This window comes from Anoplopoma fimbria, chromosome 24 (assembly GCF_027596085.1).
Source record: "Anoplopoma fimbria isolate UVic2021 breed Golden Eagle Sablefish chromosome 24, Afim_UVic_2022, whole genome shotgun sequence".
Taxonomy (NCBI): domain Eukaryota; kingdom Metazoa; phylum Chordata; class Actinopteri; order Perciformes; family Anoplopomatidae; genus Anoplopoma; species Anoplopoma fimbria.
Genome location: NC_072472.1, coordinates 18,160,050 through 18,183,637, shown reverse-complemented (window position 1 = coordinate 18,183,637; position 23,588 = coordinate 18,160,050). Strand labels below are relative to the sequence as shown.

At 40.0% G+C, this 23,588-nt stretch overlaps 1 protein-coding gene across 1 annotated transcript; it reads right to left on the bottom strand.

Annotated features, from left to right (window-relative positions):
• Nucleotides 1–1,577: 1,577 nt before the first annotated feature.
• Nucleotides 1,578–6,756, bottom strand: LOC129113935 (T-box transcription factor TBX2b-like). Its single transcript, XM_054626420.1, has 7 exons — nt 6,398–6,756; nt 5,735–6,002; nt 5,389–5,535; nt 4,929–5,005; nt 4,675–4,838; nt 2,907–3,436; nt 1,578–1,916 (listed from the first exon to the last, which is right to left on the bottom strand). The coding sequence occupies exons 1-7, from the start codon at nt 6,754–6,756 to the stop codon at nt 1,578–1,580; spliced, it is 1,884 nt and encodes a 627-aa protein (XP_054482395.1).
• Nucleotides 6,757–23,588: the final 16,832 nt, after the last annotated feature.

The window sequence follows — 23,588 nt, the reverse complement described above, 5'->3', positions numbered from 1 at the left end:
GTGAGCACCTCTGTGTCTGTCCACCACGGAACTCCTATAACGCTTCAGCAAACTAAATAATATTTTGTGTGGCCAGTCATAGCGTCATGCTCAAGGACCTCTTGTGGTTTCGGTGATTCACACTTTCTCAAAACATATTTTGTTGCCTGTTTTATACTGCCATTGACACCCTGTTGACTACTCAGACACTACACTTGACCGGCACCCAGCTGTTAGAAACTGCAAGTGATAACACAGCTGAGTGCATCTCCGAATCCCAAGCAGTTACTCTACAGCCAGAGACACAGTGGGGGGGGGGACAGTTTGCACACTTTTATTGTTTTGGAAGGTGTGTTCGGCTAACAACTAATAGATCTACCAGTGAACACACTGCTAAGTACATCGCCACCTCTCAGCAGCTACAATGACTTTGAGCCAATTACCTGCATACATCGGCACTTGTTTTTGAGTTTGAATGACGTTTTATGATGCCTTACAGACCATTACTTTCTGGACTGGGGGTTAGCCAATTGTGGGTTGTGTTCATTCAATGACACAATACAGCAGTAGTTGTTGCAGACACAACTGGCGGAGATCTGCACTCTAGTGTGCACCCTTCTAGTCTTCAAGCTGGTTGGGTTAGCTTGTGCTTAGAAATCAATCACAAATTGTCATGTGTTGAGACAGCAGAGGTAATGTGATATCTGAGCTGTTTCTGAGAATAGACATCTGGATATTTAATGGTATGGTTTTTAATCAACAATACTATATATTATTATCAAATAAAGAAAATGTGAACAAGATCTTTATTTAAATTGTGAAAAAACAAACGCAAAAACAATTCACCTGAACAATTTGGCAGACGACCTGCAAGATTACTGAAAACATTTTTCTTAAGTGCTAGTAAAAAAAAAAAAAAAAAAGGAATCCTGAGTTTCCCCTCAAAGTCCTTGGTGCGGTTTTGGTACATCAACACAACGTGAAACAGTGAACAGGCGGTTTACAGTTTCCCCCTGACGAGCAAAAAATATGTACACCATCATACAAAATAAAGCAATGCAAATGTGTTTTATTCATATTTAAAGCACATTGTTGTGTCCACTTTGGGAATTTACTTTTGCATAGTTTGTTCTCCCCAAAGGAATTCCAATTAGCATCATTTTAATTAAAACATTTTCTTTAGTACTTCCAATAAGCATTGATTTGGTATATTTATAAGTCAAAAGACACCCCGAAATGCATATAACTGCACATAACAGTTGTTTGACTATATATATTCACAGATAATGAGAACTTGCTTCAAACTGAAATATATTAGATACAATTGAACCTAGTGTTAACACAAATGCTTGGGTGTCTTTTAACCTGCAAATCCCTGATCAGTGTTTATTAGGCAGGATTATTGATTATATAATGACAAGTTGAATAGCAGCAACACATGCAGTTTCTGACAAAATACTTATTTTGGGTGATTATTACGTGCAATTTATAAACCTGTCTGTGTCCATCACACTGTATCCACCATGGTGAAGGATGAAAAACAACATAAACTGTAAAACAGTGCATTGTGGACAAAGTTCATTATCCAGTCCACCAGGTTATATGTGACCTTTAATGTTATTCGGTGGCCCAGTCTTCTGCTTGGCCTTGATTTGGTGACTGTGATTGTCAGGCACTAAACTTGACTCTCTGCTCCCTGATTTGGACACCTCAGATTGTGAGTTAGAAGAACCAGGCGATCTGGTTGAAAGATGGTTTTGGCTTGAGGTGACAGAGGTGGGGATCTGATAAGGGCTGAATCGCAACCAAGGCCGAGAGCTGCGGAAACAGGCGTTTCTGGCCAGCGTTGAGGTTGCCGAACAGGTGGGGAGAGCTGGTGCTGCCATGTAGCCGTATGGATAGGAGAACAAGCCACCATAGGGTGACAGTGAGAGTCCCTGTACGAAAGGAAACAATTGTTAATTTCTCTTTCCACTTCCATCCAGCTCCTCATTTGAAATATCCTTACCGATCTTCCAATCAGCCCCCCATTCCATACCCTACAAGCTCCTAGCTTACTGGCAGACGTCTCTGCACTCAATGATATGACATCATTTCAATGAAGTTCCTTCTTTACTTCTTTTATCAGAGGAATATTGGAAGGAAGGTTACTAAGACCCCCTGCTTGGGGTGCCTTTCATGGGCAGCCCCCCTCTCTGACATCTCTCCATTAATGGATGTATATAGGTCATGTTTGCATGTGTCAGGCCTGTGTGTGTGTGTGTGTGTGTGTGTGTGTGTGTGTGTGTGTGTGTGTGTGTGTGTGTGTGTGTGTGTGTGTGTGTGTGTGTTATGTGTAAAAATAACAAATTGAATTTCTCCTCAGTGATCAATAACGGATGTCTTCGTCTTCTTCCATGGCATCACTGCACTTCCTGTTTAATGGTAACTTGAACAATTTGGCAGTAAATTACTGTATTGACCAAAATGTAAATATATATAACTGCCAAAAATATAATTATCTCATTTGTCAAGGTATAATCTCAAATTAACACAAATTGCCTTTCATAATTTCTGTGCATGCTGCCATAAAATTGGAGTACTTAAAGTTCATTACAAACATGATATTATAGCTTGGACTGGAGGCTGAACGCATTATTTCGTCCAAGGCAGAAATACATTTTTAAAGGGTCAGCTTACCCACATTACAAAAATAAAATGTCAATTTTTTTGCAGAGGGGCTAGATATATCATCTCTGAATTTTCTGCTTATTTAAAGTTCTTTAGAGAGCAATGAAATGCCTTTGCGATTGTAGTGGTGGCAGATGGTTCTCTGAAGAAATATGTGCTCTTATATATGAATGTAACCTTTGAGGAGCCTGCAGCCCCAGCTTCTGTTTTCTGTTCTTTTTGGTGTATAAGAAATATGTGTGATATAAGAAGCCTACCTGAGATGCCAGCATGTGCTGTGAAAGGTGAAACATGAAGGGAGATGGAGAGGTGATGCTTTGAGAAGGCAGGCATCCGTTTTCTACTGCAGGCAAAGAAGGCAACAGATGTCCCATACCCTCTGGTTTCAGTGACAACTGTCCCGGGTGAAACAGCAAAGGTGCCCCGAGCTTCAGAAACTGTTGGCTGTGCGCACTCGAGAAATCCAAAGTCTGAAGGTGACCAGCGCTGAGTGGCGATGAGCTCGGCGTTTGCAACATCATCGGCAGGAGGCCATCTTGGATTTCGCTCATGTGCTTTTTTGAAGAATCGCTCTCCGCAGAGTACATAAAATCTGATGATCTAAACATTGTTCTTCCTCTAGTTGAGTCCTGATTGCCGTTGCTCTCATTGAGAGCAGGCTTGTTCCACAGTATGTCCTCGCTCTTCTGATTTAAAGAACACATATATTCACTCCTGGAACGGCAGACTTCAGCAATGTCCTCATCTTGTAGATCAATATCTGAACCACTTTCAATATTGTCGTCATCTATGGGGAAAAAAGTAATTATATTCATTAAATGCATGTGCAGTTAAAAGTATGAAGAGCATATTTTTGCCTTATTAGAGCCGTATATTATTCGAACAAAGTGGGGATAGAGATGACTTGGTTACATCTGGAAGCCATGAGCGAGAGATTGGTCATTTCTGACTAAACCCCCAGACGCCAATACAGTTGATTCATTAAAGCAAAGCTACTTCTGTTTTGCCAAATTGAGTCACACAGTAAAATGAGGTTGAGATCTGAACAATGCCCAAAGCCATATATATATATATATATAACATATTACACTCCTCATTTTTGTATGTTTATTGTTGACAAAAGAACAAAACAAAATTCTTAACTAAAGGTAAACTTACTTTCTGATGAATACCATGATATGTGGTTGGAAGCTAATGAAGAACTAGTATTTAGATCCATAGGGTGTTTTGTTTCTGTAGTACGTATAGAGTAATGATAAAATAATTGAAACACCAAGCTCATCTTCTCAGAATACTTCCTCTATGTGACCTTGGTTAACACATCAGAAAGCCAGCAACAACAACATTTCATGGAGCTCATTCTGACGTGACAAAATAGAAAAACACAGTCTTGATGAATGCCATTGCATATGTGAAAAATAAAACTGTACAGAAGAACCTTCTGATGACAAGTGACATTAGTGAGACTATCTGTGGGTTAGAGAGAAGTGAGTTTATGAGACCTGCAGCCTGCCCCTCATTTGTGCTTGATGCTAGCGGCTACATGCTATATTAGCCTACCAGTAACACACCCAATTCCTCACTGAATGGCTGGTGTTCCAGTTGCATTGTGGGATATGTAGATTCCAGATTTCGACAAGCTCTATTTGACAAGAATGCATGGCATACTAAAGATGATATCTATGGATCTGCTTCATCAATTTTAGCATTTCTGGTTGGACTGTCACTGGAATCATGATTAGTTTGCTGCGTGAAAATAATTCATCCATCAATCCATTACACATAAAGAACGCTCACATTCACACCTACGGGTAATTTAGAGTAATCAATTAACCTAAGCCACATGTCTTTGGATTGTGGAAGGAAGCCAGAGATCCAGGAGAGACCATGCAGACTCCACACAAGTGGCCAAAAGCCAAAAGCCTAAAGGTTAATCAGTTTGTTAAAAATAAATTAACATCGTCCCTGTTTAGTCACTGCAATGTTCATCGCTGTAATGACATAGTGGACTGTGAGTTTACCCACCTTGACAGGTTGGTGTGGACATCAGAGGGCTGCTCACAAGCTCCCGAGGGGAATAAAACGGATCACTGGTACTGGGTTGTTCACATGAGTCATCAGAGTCAGCGCAGTCCGGGTCTCCTTTGCCTTGGCTCTCATGCATTGAAGAAATGGTTAAATGCTTACTCCTGCGGATCACGAATTGAGATTAGGTCTATATATAAACATACACATATGTCCTTTAATATTAGGATGAATCATGCTGGCAAAGCAAATACCTCTTTTCTCGTCTCCCATTTCCTGTGTCTCTGAATCCTTTGGCAAAAGGATTGTTGTCGATTTTTAGCTGTGTAATCTTGTGGAGAAAAAAGACACATCAGCAAGTTAACCATTGCAAAAATAGAGCTTCCAGTATCCATAAAGCTCATATGATGCACTAATGAGGGCACATAGCCTCTTTTTTAAGTCCCTTTATTATATTATATAATATCATATTATATTGTATGGTATAACATTATATTACATTAGATTATAATATAGTATAAACCCCTAAAATGTATACCTGTTAGTTTCAAAACAATCCCAACAGGCGTAAGACTGATGTTTTTCTCAAATTTTTGAGAGACAAATGATCAACGTCACTGCAAATCGTTGCCAAGTGCATAAGGTCTGCTGTGTTTGCTTGTGAGGATGGAGAGGTGAGGGATGGAGGAGTGATGGGGAGTGATGGGGGTTTACCTTTTCATTCTGATAGGCAGTGACAGCGATAAACTCCGTTTCCGGGAAAACATAAGTCCTGAAGGTGCTGTATGGTAGCTTCATTATGTCGTTGGCTCTCACAATATGAAATCTGGGCTGGTACTTATGCATTGAATTCAAAATTGTCTGGAAAATAAAGACAAAGAAATTCGCACTTCAACGTGTACAGTAAATGAAATCAATGTACTAGAATGACACATATTTTAAATGTTATAGTCAGTCAGATTACTGTAAACTCATTAAAATATATACGTATATAGTTTAAAAATGGGTTATCAAAAATAAGTCTACTACAATAATAAAACAAATAAAATGATAAACTTACAAATCCATGCTTATCCGAAATGTTATTGGTGAGTTTGAGTTTATGAAAGGCGACGGGCTTGCTCATCCACTGCTCCCCCTTGGACGGGCTGTCCGGGTGGATGTACATGCGCTTTGGCATCTCCGGGTCAGCTTTTCCAGCCACCACCCAGCGGGAGTTGTGGAACTTGTAGCGGCAGTCGTCAACGGCGACAATGTCCATCAGCAGTATATACTTTGCTGATTCAACCAGCCCGTCGACCCGCACTTTGAACGCCGGAAACATCCTCCTGTAGCAGAGAATCTGCATTAGAAACTTTGATTTGGATCTTTTGCATGCAAGGAGCTTCCCCTTTTTTTTTGGTTAAAATAAAAGAAGTTAGCAGACTTAATGGTCTGATCAGAGTGGGAATTTACAAGGTTATTTTTTTTTTATTATAGTAGGTAATTGAGAAAGGATTGGACCTGGAGCTATGGGTGAAGGACCCCGACCTAAGAAGTAGCTACTGATGTAATGACTTCTTGAAAATCACAAACAATAGACAAGACCGCTTAAAACCGACCCCATAATAATAATAATAATAATAATAATAATAATAATAATAAACAAAGTTGACATATTGGACCGAATAATAAACACAATACTTGAATGGCACTTTCAATATGCACATTGTAGTTCGCTTACCTTCCCGATTTTGTAATAACCATCTCAGTTCCCATTTTGTGAAACTCATTCCATAGTTTTTTGGAATCCAGTGTGACTTTAGGGTCATCATCCGGCCCTTGCTCCGCCTGCAGGCTCTTAAAGGTCCGCGGGTGAACCGGTTGCTGCTGGCGTCCCAGAGCCGCGCGCAGCCCCGCGTCAGAGGCAGCCTGCTCGGCCAGAGGCTCGGACAGGGAGGCGACGTCTGGGAAAGCCAGCGCGGGGAAAAACTGAGCGGGCTGAGCGGCAGCAAGCAAGGCCGACAATGGCAAGGCACCCGGTCGATGGTCTTGAAAAGTATGGTAAGCCATGGCAGCGGCTGTGGCAGTTGGATCTTTCATCGGGGCATCCGATCTGACAGGTCGACACTATGAAGTCTCAGCCCACATGCTGTCGCTTCTGCAGGGGTGTGCGTCCGATTGCGACAACCTTTTTTTTTGAGAGTTTGTGAAGTTTTGTAGCATGCCCGAGAGATCCGAGGAGGGGATGCAAAGTTCCAGAAGTAGATGCTGAGGATGGTTCCTTTTATTTGTCCGCCGGTAGATCCACCAACGAGAGGGTGAAAAAAAAACTGCAATGGTACCGAGGAGTGAGGACAGAGAGAGTGGAAGAAGGTATACGGTGGTGTTTACGCTGTCCCACGTCTGTCCTCCCCAGTATGCTTTAATGAGTCAAATATTGTTGACATCGCTTCACTGTCTGTACCAATTACCGAGTGGGGGGGGGGCGTGGTTTCAACCACTCATACCACAGGGACAGAGACGGATTGTAGTGGATTAGACAGCAGCTTGGATAAAAAGCATTAATAACTGGCATACCATAAATGAATGATAATTAAAGTAGTTTTTAGCAACTTTGCTTTTAATAAGAATGAGGAAAAGACTTACTAACATCTAGACTTAACACTCATATTTAAAGTAAAGCTTTTTATTTATTTTGTGCGAAATAGGCCTACTTGAAATGCTAATAATAATAATAATAATAATAATAATAATAATAATAATAATAATAATAATACGTTTAATAATAAAAGTACTAAAGTCCAACCGTTCTTAGTCTGAATTCATGGAAGGCTGCCTGACTCATTCACTTATCCATCTTTTGAAAACACCCAAGGTTTTTGATGAAGTGCATGGATTTCGTTAATTAAGGCGGACTTGGCGCCAGTTTGCTGGCGTCACGCAAAGAGCCAAAAGCTCTCTCCTGTCACTTCACATTTAGGCAACTTTCCAAATCCTCAAGTTGCCTGCTCCAGTTTTCTTTCCAGTGCAGTCAGGCTTTGCTTTAGTAAACATGAGAAAACCTGAGTTAAGAAATGAAATGATAAGGATCTAAGTGAAAGCAGCACCTGTCTATTCGAATAACTGGCGTTTTGAGATAAAACTTTGGACAATATGGCTTTTTAGTGAATTATTATTATTATTTTGTAATCTTTGTGTTAACAATTAATAGTTTAATAAAAATTGTTGAGTATCGTCTCAAATATCTGGGGAAAAAAACATTTAAATTTGAATTGACACTTGACACTAAGTTTGTAACCTTACACGAAAATATCTAGTTTTCAATAATAATTAGATTGGGCGACTCAATTCACTAGCAATAGTAAAGGCTTCATTAATATTAAAGACCGTATTAATATTGCAAGACTCTTGTGTAAAACAAAGGACGATTGTGTCTACAAAAACATGTTTCCCTTTCAGCAATGTGATATTTAGTGGGGTTGTTTGCATTTAAAAAAATATGTAATTCATAGGTGTTTGTTTAGTTTTCTTTGCTGTTTTTTTTTTGTCTGTTGGCTCCATTCTCAGGTGCCTTTTTAGTCTCTCATATTGCAGATTAATAACAGCACAATATCTAAAGTAGCACTATACCTGCAACAGTGAATCCCATAAAAAAGATATGATGAGAAAGGTTGAACTCAACTGGCCAATTTAAGGCTATTCTCTAAACATTTGTAATTTTATGATCCTGATCAAGTACTGGTTTGTTTTTATTTATATTTTCCCCGGCTGACATAATCGAAGCATGAAGCTACTCAAATGAAATATAAAGTTTGACCCCTGATGTTGTCACTCTCACACACACACACACACACACACACACACACACACACACACACACACACACACACACACACACACACACACACACACACACACACACACACACACACACACACACCTCAATCCATCAATCTTATTAGCTCCATTCCAATTTCCACATTTTAGATAATAATACTAATGTTAAGGTGCTTTAATTTGCACAATTTATTAGGACTTGCACAATGATAATCTCACTCTCACAGTTTCCCCCCTTCACTAATCCACAGTTTTTGTTTCTTTTCTTTTCTAGGTACAATTTGTAGCAAATCAAATGGCTGTTTTCTCGATGAAAACATTTACTTAATTGTTATATTCTGGAAGAATTTAGAGCGAAGCATGATGTTCCCTCTCAGGAAAACCTCCAGGCCTATATATATATATATATATATATATATATATATATAATACCAGCAATATTCTACACACTGACCAATTTGGTATAACACCTTAGTTTGCTTTTATTAATTTCAAACATTTTTGCATCTTCATTTTATATTTACCCTTGAAAATGTATTTGAATAATATTGCACACAGAAGTTTGAATATCACAAGAGAGAGAGAGATAAAGACAAAATATGGTGGATATGTCAGGGACAATAGTTTGTTAATTCTTAGGATCTTAGAGAAAATGCTCCATGTAACATACGCCGTGATTGTTGTTACATCAACAAACAGAATATATAACTATTCAAAAGCAGCGCATAATGATTGTAAGCTTTTTATCAGACTTTTTCTCCTTGGGTAGACTAGAAATAGTAATTTTAAAAACAGTCTTCTGTTTTTCTCCTTGCTGTAGCAAGGGCTGGACTTCAATGAGTGCAAGTTGAAATGGAGTGCCGCTTGACAGTTACAAGGCAGGAAAGGCCCGGGTTAGGAAGTGATCTCACAGGTCCAACAAATGATCAATGGCTCCCAAGAAAGTGAAGGGTAATAACTTGTAATCAGAGCCATGAGAGGGAGTTCAGAGAAGCATGGTCAAGAGAAGACGGGAGGGAAAACATCATTCTCCACTCCTTTCTGTTGATTTTCACATACGTGGCGTGCACGATGTTGCCTTTCTAACACAGCCAAATGACAACATTGAAAGAAAAATTTTGGGAGTTGAAGAGGGGAGTGGGTGTGTTTGGGTCTGCTTTTCCTCACTCAGCGCTACTGAGAGGGATGGTTTATATGCCACCATTCCCAGCCGACTGTTTGAGAGAAGCGCCAGAACAGGAAGGAGGCAATCAATCTGAGTGATGGTGCATGAATTTCACCTCTCTGGTCACAGTCCACACCTGGGACAAATTCAGAGGAATGTTAGGCCACTGAGGGTTCCCGGCAAGTCATCCAAAGGGCAAAACAGTAAAGTGGGTATCACATCTGAAGGTTGGAGAGCACTCTTAAATGACAAACGGGAGGAGAGGACAGGAAGATAACTTAAGTGTGGACTTAGGGCCGAGCAGAGAGCTCTAAGGACCGGTCACCTCAAGTGTTGTCTGGGCTCTGTAGCGCTTTGTTTTAATCATGACATCATCTTGGTAACATAATAGACACAACACATGGATCTGTTTATCCTGATTGTAAGAGCTAGATGCTGGGATTAGTGTAGCTCCAAAAGCAGGGTGCTGCATTACCACAAAAAGACTTATTTATGGATTCAATTATAAGTATCTTTCCTGTATTGCGCAGGAAAGATACCCTCTGCCTCCATTTATTTTTCATTACATATGAATCATATATGTGCTGTTATATGAAAATGTCTGTCCATGCTTATTTGGAATGATTCATGATGATATCACTTTCTAACGCTCAGATTTTGGTCTCCGTTTTGAGCTCCAGCAGAGTGGAATGTGAATGTGGCTCATTCAACAAAAGGGGTTAAGATGATGAACTCTATTAGAGAGCTGAACACTTTGTTCTGCATCTTAGAGGTCACTCATGGGTTTTGTTATTCTTTTTGGTTTCCATACCATTTCATTTTCGTGCCAGATTTAGCATGTTTTTACACCATGCGTTGTACACTGCTTACAGGCTAAAAACAAATGTGTTTGCACCTTATTTTCTGTTTTTGTTCTTTTTCAAGGGCATTTGCACAAAAAACAGAACTAGCAGAAGATAAACATGGCATGGAAGGGACATTGCATTTACTGTCTTTGACCTAACTCTCCTTCTTTTAATGTCATTTTTTTATTTTCAACAGTTAGAAATATATTCAGGGACATTTTTTACAATGAATACCTGAAGAGCAATTCTGCTAATGTAACTTATAACCAAATAAGTATCTAAAAAGCAAATACAATGTTGCATAAGAGTATTAACAGTGTGACATGTGTTTTATTCTGTCTCGGTAATGGATTGGAAATTACACATTTCCGATGAGGTTAAAGTTTTTAACTGCCTTTTCATTTTATATTTTGTGTACATTTATTTTTCTCCATGTAGGCTAATTGGATTGATGCCTAACTAAAGGCACATGGCGATGTCATTAAGCCATAAACACAAGGAGACACTAGGTATCTTCACTGGTGATGCTCCACCAGGTCTTTAATCATTCCTGGCAGACTTACTGTAGTATATAGCTTTCATGCCATAGGGTACTCAAAACTAGCTTCATACCCAACTGACCCATTTGTTTTCACATGAACATGCATACTGTACTGCAATGTAGTATACACATACTTACCTTTTGTTCTGCACCGAAGGCCACCAATCTGCTTGAAGCATAGCATTATCTGCCATGTCTAAAGTCATTAACATGGACAGAGTGAAAGAGGAGATGATTGATATAATAAGTGCATAATGGATTCATTGAAATGGGTAGGCGTTGTGTGTGTGTGTGTGTGTGTGTGTGTGTGTGTGTGTGTGTGTGTGTGTGTGTGTGTGTGTGTGTGTGTGTGTGTGTGTGTGTGTGTGTGTGTGGGGGGGGGTGGGGGTGTCTGTCTTACATAGTTGTGTTCTTTCTTTTCTTACTATATTGTACGGTTTCCAGTTGAATCTGTGATTCCCTGAAGTATCCTTTAGTGCCACTAGGAGGTTATGTTTAGAAAAATGTCACCAACTATTGGATGGATTGCCAAGAAAGGCATGAATTTTCATAACTTTGATGGTCACTTAACCTTTTATCATGCACAACGAAAGTTTAATTGATTACGTTTTTATTTTTATAAAGTTTTCAAAACTAATGACAATGCCCTCATCATCAGCTTTGGTTCTGTTAACACACTAAACTCGTGATGCTAAAAATGATAAATATTATACCTGTTAAAAATAATAATGTTAGCATTGTCATTGTGAGCATTGACATGCCTACGTTAGCATTTCTTTTGAACAAATTCATCCAGCTTTCCTGAACGCCACAGTCGACCATGTGAGTTGAGTTCATTGAATGGAGTGGTTTCATTACTTTAAACTAAAAGATTGAGATAGAGCAAAACAGAAACAGAGACACACGGCTCTTCGTAGGCAATTTAGTGTGAATGACTCATGTGTGTATCCAATGACCTCCGAGGAAGAGACGCGTTGTCTACGGGATAAACTTAATGTTGTAGTAATGCATTTTGGGTTACATTAACCCATTTGTGGTGGTGTTTCAAGCACGGACTTTGAGTTTCTAGGATTCCAACTTAATCTAATGACAGAGAAAGCAGAGACACAACTAATTATAAAGAGAGGGCCATGTCATTGTTAATGCTGAGACTATAAATATATAGCCCCAAATTGAATCAGTGCCTAATAGACACGCTGTAAGAGAGGCCATGTCAATTGTAACCATCTTAAAGCCTTGTGAACCCCCAGTGCAAAGTGGCACTGGATACAAAACGTCCAATGGCCTTAAAGCATCTTTTGTTCACTTAATGAAATTAGGAAATATTTTTGCCTCCTAGACAGGTCCAACATTCGACTCATTGGCATGGCAGACAGACTTATTATTTTGGAAGTAAGCCTCCTTAATAGAGCACTGTCGTACCACTATAACTTTGTTTGTTTAGATTTATTTGATTTGCAGGAAGACGCGTTTTCCTTCAAATTCATTTAGCAGTCCTTTCAGATAGAATGATGGCTGTGTATGTGTGGCTCTCAACTGTGAAAGCTTCTTATATGTTTTTAACATAGTAGCAATCAAGATGACAGTGCTGTCTTACTTTTTTTTCTTACTGCTGTTAAACCAATCATCAACTGCATTTTAATTAACAATAGCAAAGAAAGCATTCTCAGGTCCATACAGATGCAATTTGCTTTCTTCTATGTGGTATAGAGTAATTATCATAAAATGTATAACCTTATCATGATGAAACCTCTTTAACAGTTGGATGTTAAATATTGAAATATTGGCTTGAACTTTGGATAAACTATCTATGACATCATACTGTTTTAGAGGCATGAAATCAATTTAGGATACTCTGTGGGAGAAAAAAACATGTTAAAAGGGAGAGGACAATAAAAAAGGTCATGTCTGACTGAGGACATTAGTTTAACAAAGGTTTGGATGCTGCAGCTCTTGGGTTGCTTTGCTTCCTCAGATTTTCTATTAAATAATTTACTCCGTGTCTTTTCAAGCCTGCCACTCCTGTGCATTTTCCGGTATCCAAACGCGTCAGAAATCCCATCAGGGCAGCAGAGACAGCCAGCAGAAGGCTATTTTAGAGCTGCCTTTTCAACTCATCTCTCACCCGGCCTCACCTAAAAGTGTTTTTGGAGACTAGTTCTCTTGGAACCCCTGGTAGCAGTATGAGGGCCCTAAGTGTCTACTAAGGGACCTTTCATAGCCAAATAGGGTTGCCTCAGTGCCTAAGGGCATCTGACAGTGGTGGATGGGACCTGACAAGACAAGAGGGCTCCACTGCACTCAATATTACATGATAGTCAGTGTAGCTGTGTGGCATTGCAGCTCACTTTACAGAGATAAGCTACAATGTAACAGTGATGCTGTAAACATTTTTTGTTTTTGTTACACCAGTACATGTAGCTGTGTGTTCTTTTAAACCTTCCTGGTGTGTTAATTTTTTTTTAAAGTACAACAAAGTGCAATGAAGTAATACAATTGTTATCGTTGCAACTGGGATGCCACTTCAAAATGTTAGCTTTTTTCTTCTTTTCCACATTTCTTGCTCTGTAGATGTTCCACAGCTCAGAAAATTGCTTGATGCATTATTGTTTCCATAAGGCCATAGAACATAAATCCTAATAAATCAATGATTGCCTGATGTAGCACCACATTGCTCCGTGCTCATCATTTTCATTCCTCGGAGTACAAACACCATCCGCTTTAGATGATGTTAGATGAGTAGTGATCTATGAAGAAACGCTGTAGCACACGCATGGGCCCACATCTTACGTGAATTATGAAGACGCAGGTTTGCCCGCAGTCCAACAATCTGATGAGAATGTGTCTAATGTGGGTTGAGTGTGCGTCACTAGACCCTCGTCTGTTGTCTGGTATTAGTTTAGTGTACTATGCTGACAGTTGCTAATGAGCACCAGACATAAAGTACAACTGAGGCTATTGTTTTTGCAGGTATTAGGTAAAGTACAAAGTCTTGGACAAATTGAAATTCAAAGTGATTACAAGGTATCCTTTGGGGGACATGGATATCTGCACCAAATGTCATGACAATCACTCCAGTAGTTTTTGAGACATTTCACTGAAAACCACAAATGTGGAATTCATGGTGGCAGTAAAAAAGTCAGGATGCATAGCAAAGGAATCACAAATGTCTGTGCCAATTTTTGAGTGGATTCATCCAGTAGATGTAAACATATTTTAGATAAGTGAAAATAGATATTAATTGACTTGCTGGTGGCTCTAGAGGCAAAGTAAGGAGATCCCCAAAGTCATTAAAACTCATCCTCTAGGCACCATGGATGTCTCGGAAACATTTTGTGCAATGCATCTAGTACTTGAGATAGTTTAGTCTGGATCAAAGTGGTGGAGCTATCGACCAAACAACGTAACACATAGAGGCATGCTGTTGGTATGGTTACATTAATGAAATCAAGAAAGGAAATTAAATAAAAGGGTGAAAAGAAAATTCTATATTACTTTATAAATAATATCACATGGTACAAAAAGTGCTCCTTTGTTGTGTTGCGCGTTGAAATGTGCTGCATAATTGATTACCATGTATTACTCCTTGATGACATTGGAATGTAATTGGCTGCTGTTCTGCTAGCAGAAGCCTCTGATGTTCAAGAGAGTGATACATTGTCTGACACGGGCAACTGTAGCTCATTGGTAGAGCAAGTCATCCTTCAATCAAATAATTGGCAGATCGATCCCCGGCTCTGGCTCCTAGTGGCCAAGTCGATGAGTACTTAATCCTAATATTCCTTTTTATTTCCATGATAATAATACAATTTATTTGTCCCACACTCATTGGGGAGTAAGCTTAGTTACCGTATTTTCCGCACTATAAGGTGCACTTAAAAGCCTTTAATTTTCTCAAAAAACGACAGTGCGCCTTATAATCCGGAGCGCTTTATATATGGATTAATTCTGGTTGTGCTTACTGACCTCGAAGCGGTTTTGTGTGGTACACGGCGCTCTGTCAAAATGTTTTAGTACGACTTTGGTAAACTACAAAGCCGCACCGCTTGCAGCATTACGGCTACCGTAGTCAGGAGCGTCGCGGAGTAATACATACTGTGCTTCACCATAATATTACAGTGTGTGTGTATAAGGACCCAACATGGCACCTGTCAAGAGACACGCTTACGACGCGGACTTCAAACTCAAGGCTATCAGTCACGCAGTAGAACATGGGAATAGAGCAGCTGCGAGAGAATTCAACATTAATGAATCAATGGTACGGAAGTGGAGGAAGTTTGACTGACTGACTGTTTTGTTTCGCTTAATGCGCCTATAGTCCGGTGCGCCTTATATATGAAAAAAGATCGAAAATAGACCATTCATTGACAGTGCGCCTTATAATCCAGTGCGCCCTATAGTGCGGAAAATACGGTACACCTAACCATTGTTTATTTATGTGGTCACAGGCTAAAGGTGGTTTAGTGTAGCTAAATAAGAAAAGAGAAACTGGAGGCTTGCACAGGCCTGTTTCCAGGTCAAAGAACATTGTGAGAAACATATCAAGGGAAAGTGGAGTAAATTAGGTAAATGTAAATGTAGTGTATACCAAACTTGGTGGTGCTATTTTGATGCATTCTGGCACATCTATCTGCTCATCTTGTCCCTGCACTCTTACTATACCATATGGCAACACCAACTGGCTGGCATCTGTATGTGCGTGTTGGTGCACATGTACTTATTTTAACCTGATAGCTTTGTTATTGTGTTAGCAGTGCAGATGTTGCTAAGAGATTGCCAAAGTGCCGACATAAAGACAGACTGAAGGACTGCAGCAATACAGGCAGTATGGGCATAGCTAAAAAAAACACGAAAACACCACCAACTCCTGCATGATTTTATCACTTAAAGTAACAGATTGTTGAGATATACCTTTGTACAGTATGTCGGTTGTGTTCTTCGGAATTCAGCTCACTGTATTGTGTAAAATGAATCCTGTTAGTTATCAAAATAAATAAACAATTCTTGCAATATTGCTAATGACTTCATATGAGGCAATTCCAAAAGCTTTGCGTAGTCCCATCAGAGGCTAATCTAAACTAATCACAATGGGTCCAGAGATTCTGCCCAGTCACCAGGGGAACATGTTGGCATTGTACGTTTCTGCAAAAATGTTTGCATTTGGTGAGAAAAAGTGACGTAGCCCGTGGAGGGACCGTTATTGAAAGTTATGTCGTATAAAAGTTATGTGGTGTAATAACGAATATAACGAGTTCCAGTAAGGTCACATGGGAGGGGTGGTGGATGATTGTCAATGATCTCAGCCAGGAGAACGCCCTTTGTGTCCGTGTGAAACAGAAAGTTAGTTTTAAGTTTAACCTTGTTGCGTGATGAAGTTACATTTTTACCTAAGGTTACATACAAATTTTTGTGGTTATTTTTTATTATTCATTGACGTTAGTCGCGTTGATACAGTTGTTGCGTTACATTGTTGCGTTACATTGTTGCATTACGTTGTTGCATTACGTTGTTGCATTACGTTGTTGCATTACGTTGTTGCGTTATGTTGTTATGTAACGCTTTTACAGTATTATTTAATCACAAACCAGGTCCTTTTACCAACCTTAACCAAGTATTTGTTACAGTTTGACAGCTGAAAACTGTGCCTTACTCAAAGCTTTGATCAGGTTTTTTTCTAACATTTTAATCCCATTTTCCTCAAAATGTGTAAGCATTATGGCAAGAATTTTATGCCAAGAAGTAAAAGCTAACTGTGGTACCATTTTATAATAATATTAATACGCGCCGTTGTTGGCTCTCAAAGTCACCTGAAATTACATAAGATCAGAAACGAAAAATACAATAGGCAAAAAAAAACAAAAACAATGAAATCAACGGGTTAAAACGCTATAAAGATGCAACCATCCAATTCACAACATTACAGATGTGACATTGTGCGTTTCTTCTAGCATTATACAACATTCAACAAATCTTGTTGTTTGCAGAAACAATGCCATCTTGTTTTCTGGCAATTGGGTTGCAAGATTAGGCCTGCAGCGATGCAGAAATTGTATCAGACCAAGGCGGAAAAGACAGAGCTGAGCCAAGGAGAGGAAACTTTATTCAGACTTGGCTGCGCAGACTTTACAAACACAGGTGATTACATGTAGGTGTCTTTAACCGAACTGAGCTCCTGGTCTATTACAGGATGTAAAGCTCTCTGAACTGAGAGCACCTCAGAGTCGAGTTGTTATCCTTAGAGAGCAAGAGTTTTGATTGGCTTATTGTCATTGGGCTAAAAGGACTTGAACTCATTAACCGTAAGTTACGACTTGTAAGTATTGAATAAGTAGATTTATGTATCGTCAGGTTCAATAACTGTCTCGTGTCTAAGTGATAACCCTTCTTGACTTGGCTCCATGATTCAGTCTGCATCTGTTCTCCGGGGATTGACCATTTGTGACCTTGCATTCCTCTAAAAAAGATAATCTTAAAATCATCCTTTGGGGATGTAATGTACAGCCAAAACACAGTGTCAGAAAACACCTTTTATATTGACTGACTTTATCACAAAGCATGCAAGGGTGTCATTTAAAATGCTGTAGATTCAGCATACAGTCGAGTGAAAGTTTGAGCAGGGAAGATACTTTTCGGTGTCTTGCTCTGGCAAATCTGATTTTGTCACATATGACAAACTCATAAAATGACCTTGTTGCTGTTCAGGCTTAGTCCAATGAGCTTCTCAGGAATCCTGCTAACACCACGCCACAGTGGGAAACCTAATTGTCATAAGAAAGCATTTTTACATAAACACAAACACATTGTCATCTTGTATTATCTGCCAGTGTGCCAAGATTGTGGGTGAAGGTATTGTGGCACCGGTCTGCAGCTCCCATTCAGTCTCACCCTGTCACCTACTCTTGGGCTACTCTGCAAAAGGCTGAGCCAATGTCAATAGCTGAGTAGTGTTGCAGGCTAGCTGGAGTTCAGCGGGAGTCTGCTTGCCTTTACAGGCGGTTGTGTTGCGTATGTGAAATTGTTGCCGTTAAAAGCAGCAGACGAAGTGACAGAGGAGGCGTTGGACAGCTCCCCGGCTCCAGCATGTCCTCCTGCCTTCACCCTCACCTTAATCCAAACTGAAAAGTCAACACATAGCAACACAAATTCAGTGACTTGAGAGCTGCCTCCATCGCCTGCAGGGAATTAGCAATGAGATGAGTCAACTGTTTCTTTTCACTTCTCCCCGCTGTGTTTTTTTGCATCTGCGAGCATCTGTATTTGTTCACGTACCCAGATTTAGAATGAACAAAAAGGGTGAGGGACAAAAAGGGGCCGCTAGGAAAATCAGACACTCTTGTCTTGTCCAATAACAGCCTTTGAACAAGCATTTACTAACTAAGGCTTTTATGAATATTCCCTTTTTTCCCCCTTTAAGACTAAGGGCCCTAATCAAGTAACAACAACAACGTGAAAGCGGTAGGTCATGGGCAGGGCAAGGAAAGTTTGGCGTCTCCAGGCGAAACTGTTACTTTGGTCTATGTACCCTGAAACAGCTTTGCCTTTAACAATGATACATGAAGACAACAGCTCAAGTAATAGCAAGATCACCCTCTGGAAATCTTAACTAATTGTTGTCTGGGTGATGGAGACTTTTTAACAATTAATTAGTACAATGATGATAAAAATGTGATCCCATCAATCCAATGCTATTTTAGTTACAATTGTAGGCTACTGTATTTGACACTGAAAATAATTGCATCATATCTTAAAAGGTAACACCATTTTCTTTGTGATGCATTTGGCATTTGCAACATGGCTAACACTGAGCCCTTGGCTAGAAGCTAATGGTGCAAACATCACTTACAGTGCTAACAACAGCAACAGTGCCGCCATAGCTAACAGTGTAAACCTGCGTGGAACTCAGGGGCCGGCCTCCATGCTTCCGTGGCGACGGTGTAATCTGCTGTAACCAGCGTGTGAGAGCAGTTCAGCGTGATGGCTATGACCTAGCTAGCGGGGCACACTCACATGCACTAACATGCACTAAATGGGTCAGTGGGATTACTAATAGACCTTCTCACAAAATCCAGTAAGCACTGTGTTATATTTGTGTTGCATCCTGGCTTCCAATTAAATGGATTTAATGATCAGGTGATAAACCTTATCAAACAGTTCACTTCTTCCTGGAAAGTGGAGTGTGCGTGTAGCTAGCTAGAGGATAGCGATAAGCCGCTTGAAGCCATCTGTATTTTGCTTTTTGGGTGTCTCATTTAAGAACAGCAAACCATCAGCTTTTGACATTAGCAGGATAACGGCAGGATAACACGTTTCACTTCTGGTTCTTAGCGATGACCCTCTATGGCGTTATAATCTTCTGAGCTTCTGAGGTTTGAGCATGGTATGGGAGGTCAGATGGGCGTTTGTAAGCATTGATGGCTCGCAAGGACACATTAGCAGAGGATTAAACAATGTTCTTTTGCCAAGGTTGCATATGGTGACAAAACTGCCTTAACAAAAAGAAGGGTACTTACTCCCCTCACACACCATAAACTTCATAGCACGCCACCTTGGACGGCTAATCAGTTAGACTCCCTCACCGCTTTTAAATCAAATCTTAAAACTCACCTGTTCCTCTCTGCCTTCCCCTAAGGTCTTGGTAATTTAGATTTCTTGTGTTTGGGTGGTTGTTCAGTTTTAATATATATTCTTAGATTTCATTATGATTAAATTAATTAATTTATTTAAATTCTTATTTTATTTTTTGTTTGTTTTTAGTGTTTTATTATTATATTTGATTATTGTGATTGTTCTACCCTGTGCAGCACCTTGAGATTTCTTTGTATTTTAAAGTGTGCTATATAAATAAAATCCATTATTATTACACTATTCCCCACACAATTTTCTCAGGTTTGACAGCTGAAAACCGTGCCATACTCGAAGCTTTGATCAGGGTGTTTCTATAATTTTATTGCATTTTCCTCAAAATGTGTAAGCATCATGGCTTTTGTTGTAACAAGAAAATGAATGACGTTAAAGCTAACTTTTGTACAATTTTGATATTGTTAGTATTATGGCGCCTTTCATGGCTCTCAAAGTCACCTTACACTACATAAGATCAGCAATGAAAAATATAATAAGCGACAAAAGAAGTTATATAAAAAAATATAATCGGTATAAAGATGCAGTTGTCGCAAAACTAAGCCCATTCTTTGTTAGCTAATATATAATTTAACAGTAATCACACAATACCAAACATTAATTACTACCCCTCGTTCTTGCCTTAATTTCCCAATAACACATAATACAACACACAATAACGATCACGTTCTCTCAGACACTGGGGGATAACTAACACCATCCTGACACCTGGACATGGTAATTTGCCTAAAACCTTCCCCTTAAGTGTGTGAGGTGAAATAGTTTTTATCAGGATAAAGGCTGCAGGACTTAAAGACAGCTAAGAATCTTAGCCTCAACACACCTCTAAATCCAGCTCCAAAATGATTACGTACAATCGTGGGTCCCATCTCTCCCATGCACATGTGCTGCAAAGGGGCAGAAAAGAGTGACTTTAAGCTGCAGGCAAATGGGTTGAGTGTCCCTGTGAGTTTTTGCCTTTGAGCAAGGGAGTGAATAAGTGGGGGGACTGAGATATCAGGGCGAGAGAAAGAGGTTGTGGGGGGAGGCGCTGGACCATAATGAAGTGAATAGGGAGGGTGAGGATGCCTCTTCTATGGGTGAAGCTGCAAGCCATCTAAATTAGTGACTCTTGTGTGAAGTGCTACACGGGAACGTCCATGTGATCCTGGTCAACAACACAGACCATCCAGATCGGAGGCGTCATTGTGGAGCCAGACCTCATGACCTACCACAAAGGGAAGTCATTATGCTGCAACAAGCCCTCCTATTCAGCAACCATCGTCATACATCAGCCCCTGCAATGACCGTAACGAGAAATACTCTGATTCGTCACAAGATGCATGTAGACCACACCAGTGCCACAAAGCAGGAGCTTATACGGAAAGTTGAATTACCGCAGGACACCGGACATAAATAAAATAATAATGAAAGGAGGGTTGTGAGTTTTGGAAAGGCCGATTCCAATCTTTTGCAAGAGGGAAATATCAAACTTTTATGATGAAAACAGTATTTGATCACAACCCTGCCTGCCTTCTTTGAGTCAGAGCAAGGGGAGAAAAAAGGAGGGCAAGTCACCTCCCATCATCCCGGAGAAGTCTCCCTCCTCATGGCACTTACTCCAGAGCCTCCCCAGAGTGTCAGAGGGCAAGCCATTAAAGTCCTGCTGAAACACTACTGATACTGTCAGAAGGAGACAGGAGACATGGAAAGAAACAAGTAAGGCGGGCTCCGCCAAAGGCTGCGACTCCCACAAACTCACATTGAGTGAGTGTTAAAATGCCAGATGAGCTGAGGTCTAATTTTATATTGAAAGTTTTATGGGACATTGATGCAAGGTATGAAGCTGCACATAAATGTCTTGTGTATGTTGTACAGGTTACAGAGACAGAAGGAAGAGTGAGCGGAGCTGTCAGAACAGGGGGGTGACAGGTCTGTGACCCACCATTCCCTCAATGGAAGCGTCATGTTTCTTCACTCATTTACTCTTTTAGCTTTTCTCTTAAATCTGTCTTTCTCTGCAGTAACAATGGTCTGGGTGATTAGAGGATGAAAGGGAAATATTTATTTTATGTTACATGGGGTTTCTTTAACAGGTTGGGTCTATAAAAGATCCACTGCACGTTGAGATATTGTTATTGAAAAACAAATGTTGAAACAACAGAAATATGTAACTTAAAGCCAAATACAGCCATGTCTTAATCTAGAGACCCTCTTTGATCCATACTGAAATATCTATTAGACCTATTAGAGGATACATTTTACAGACATTCGTAGTCCCAAGAGGATGTATCCACTGGTGATCTTCAAAATTTTCCTAGAGCAACTATTGATGTGTGTGGTTTTGAGCGCAATGTCTCAACACCCATCGGATGTATAGCCATGAAATTTGGTCCACACATTTACGCCCCCCTCAGGATGATTTGCAGTCTCTTTGGTGATCCCCTGACTTTTCATCAAGCACCGTCATCATTTCAACATTTAAATTGCAATACTTTGGTTCATGACCAAATACCTAAAAAAATATAACGACGTTCCCATCAGCCTCAGCTGAACACTGTGTTTAGTGCTAATAGTGCAAATATTAGAATGCTAACACATTAAACTACAATAGCAACATAGCACTTTAGCATGTTTGTGTTGTCAATGAAGAGAGGCAAAAAACATTTATTGAAAATATCCGATCTCCCTCCTGTTTGTACTAGCACCCTGCTAAATGACCCTCATAAAGGGTCGTCTGGGGTCATATTAAGGCAGCATAAGATGGAAAACCAGCTAAGGAGACCCCTTAGGAAAGAACAGCACAGCCTTTGGAGCCACATCTGATAATTGCATGAAATCCACCATTTAAAGGTGCTAATTTGGAATTTCAGAGTATATCTTTGATTGAGGCATATCATCCACATAGCTCTTAACATGGGGCATGGCTGAACAGCAACTAGCAGCTAACGGTGCAAACAGCACAAAGAGTGCAAACAATGGTAACAGTACTGACAGAGCTAGCCGTGAAAACATGGGTGGGGGAAGGGCGACGGCTGGGTGGGTCAAAGAGGGTCGCAACTCATCAGTGTCTGCACGGTCACACCATCAGACACACCCCTCCGTGGGGGTGCCTGTCGGTGCAGTGTGTGGAGTGTGACTTTAACTCTACTCACAACGCCATTACTCCACTACTGTCACATTTGGCAATGGGGTGTCGAAACTGTACGCATTTGTTCTCTGAGTCCCAAATAGTCGGCTGTGATGATGCTTATTTTGTAGGAAATAAGAGGAAGGGGAGTAGAGGGAAAGGTGGTGGACAATGATACGCTCCACTGGCTGATGCACAGTGACAGTCTGTCTGCAGTAAGAGGGGAATATTGCATGTTAGGCAGGTCAGCAGATGTTGGGCTGACAGTCAATGAAATATTCAAGTCAAGACACAATCATGGATCTGATGTCTGTAATGTCTGAGAAACAGACCCTGTGTAAAAACAAGAAGTGTGTTCCTAAAGTACAGTATATGTCACAGGGACATGACATAACAAAATAATTGACCATGGATGTTAGTTATTTATGTCAAGCTTTCATGCCCACCTTATTACAGGGATGGAAAGGCTTAGGTAATATCATTAACACTGGAACATTTCTTTCAATAGACCTACAGTATAATATCCAACACCTTTGTCTTCTGGAAGAGTAACGCTTGAATATAATACAGCATACATTGGAGTGCCCCATGAGCTCTTTATGCTCACTTAGGGTGGAAAATCAATAAAGATTCATTGTTTTTGACAAAACTGGGGTTTGGTGTGTCAAAATGTGTGTAAGTTCACCGAGCGATAAAATGATATTTTCAGTAAAATTTACTTAAAGCAGCAAAAATAAAGTACTTATCCTGTAGAATAGTGGACTGTGTCCTTGTTTTACTATGAAATTGTTTATTTAT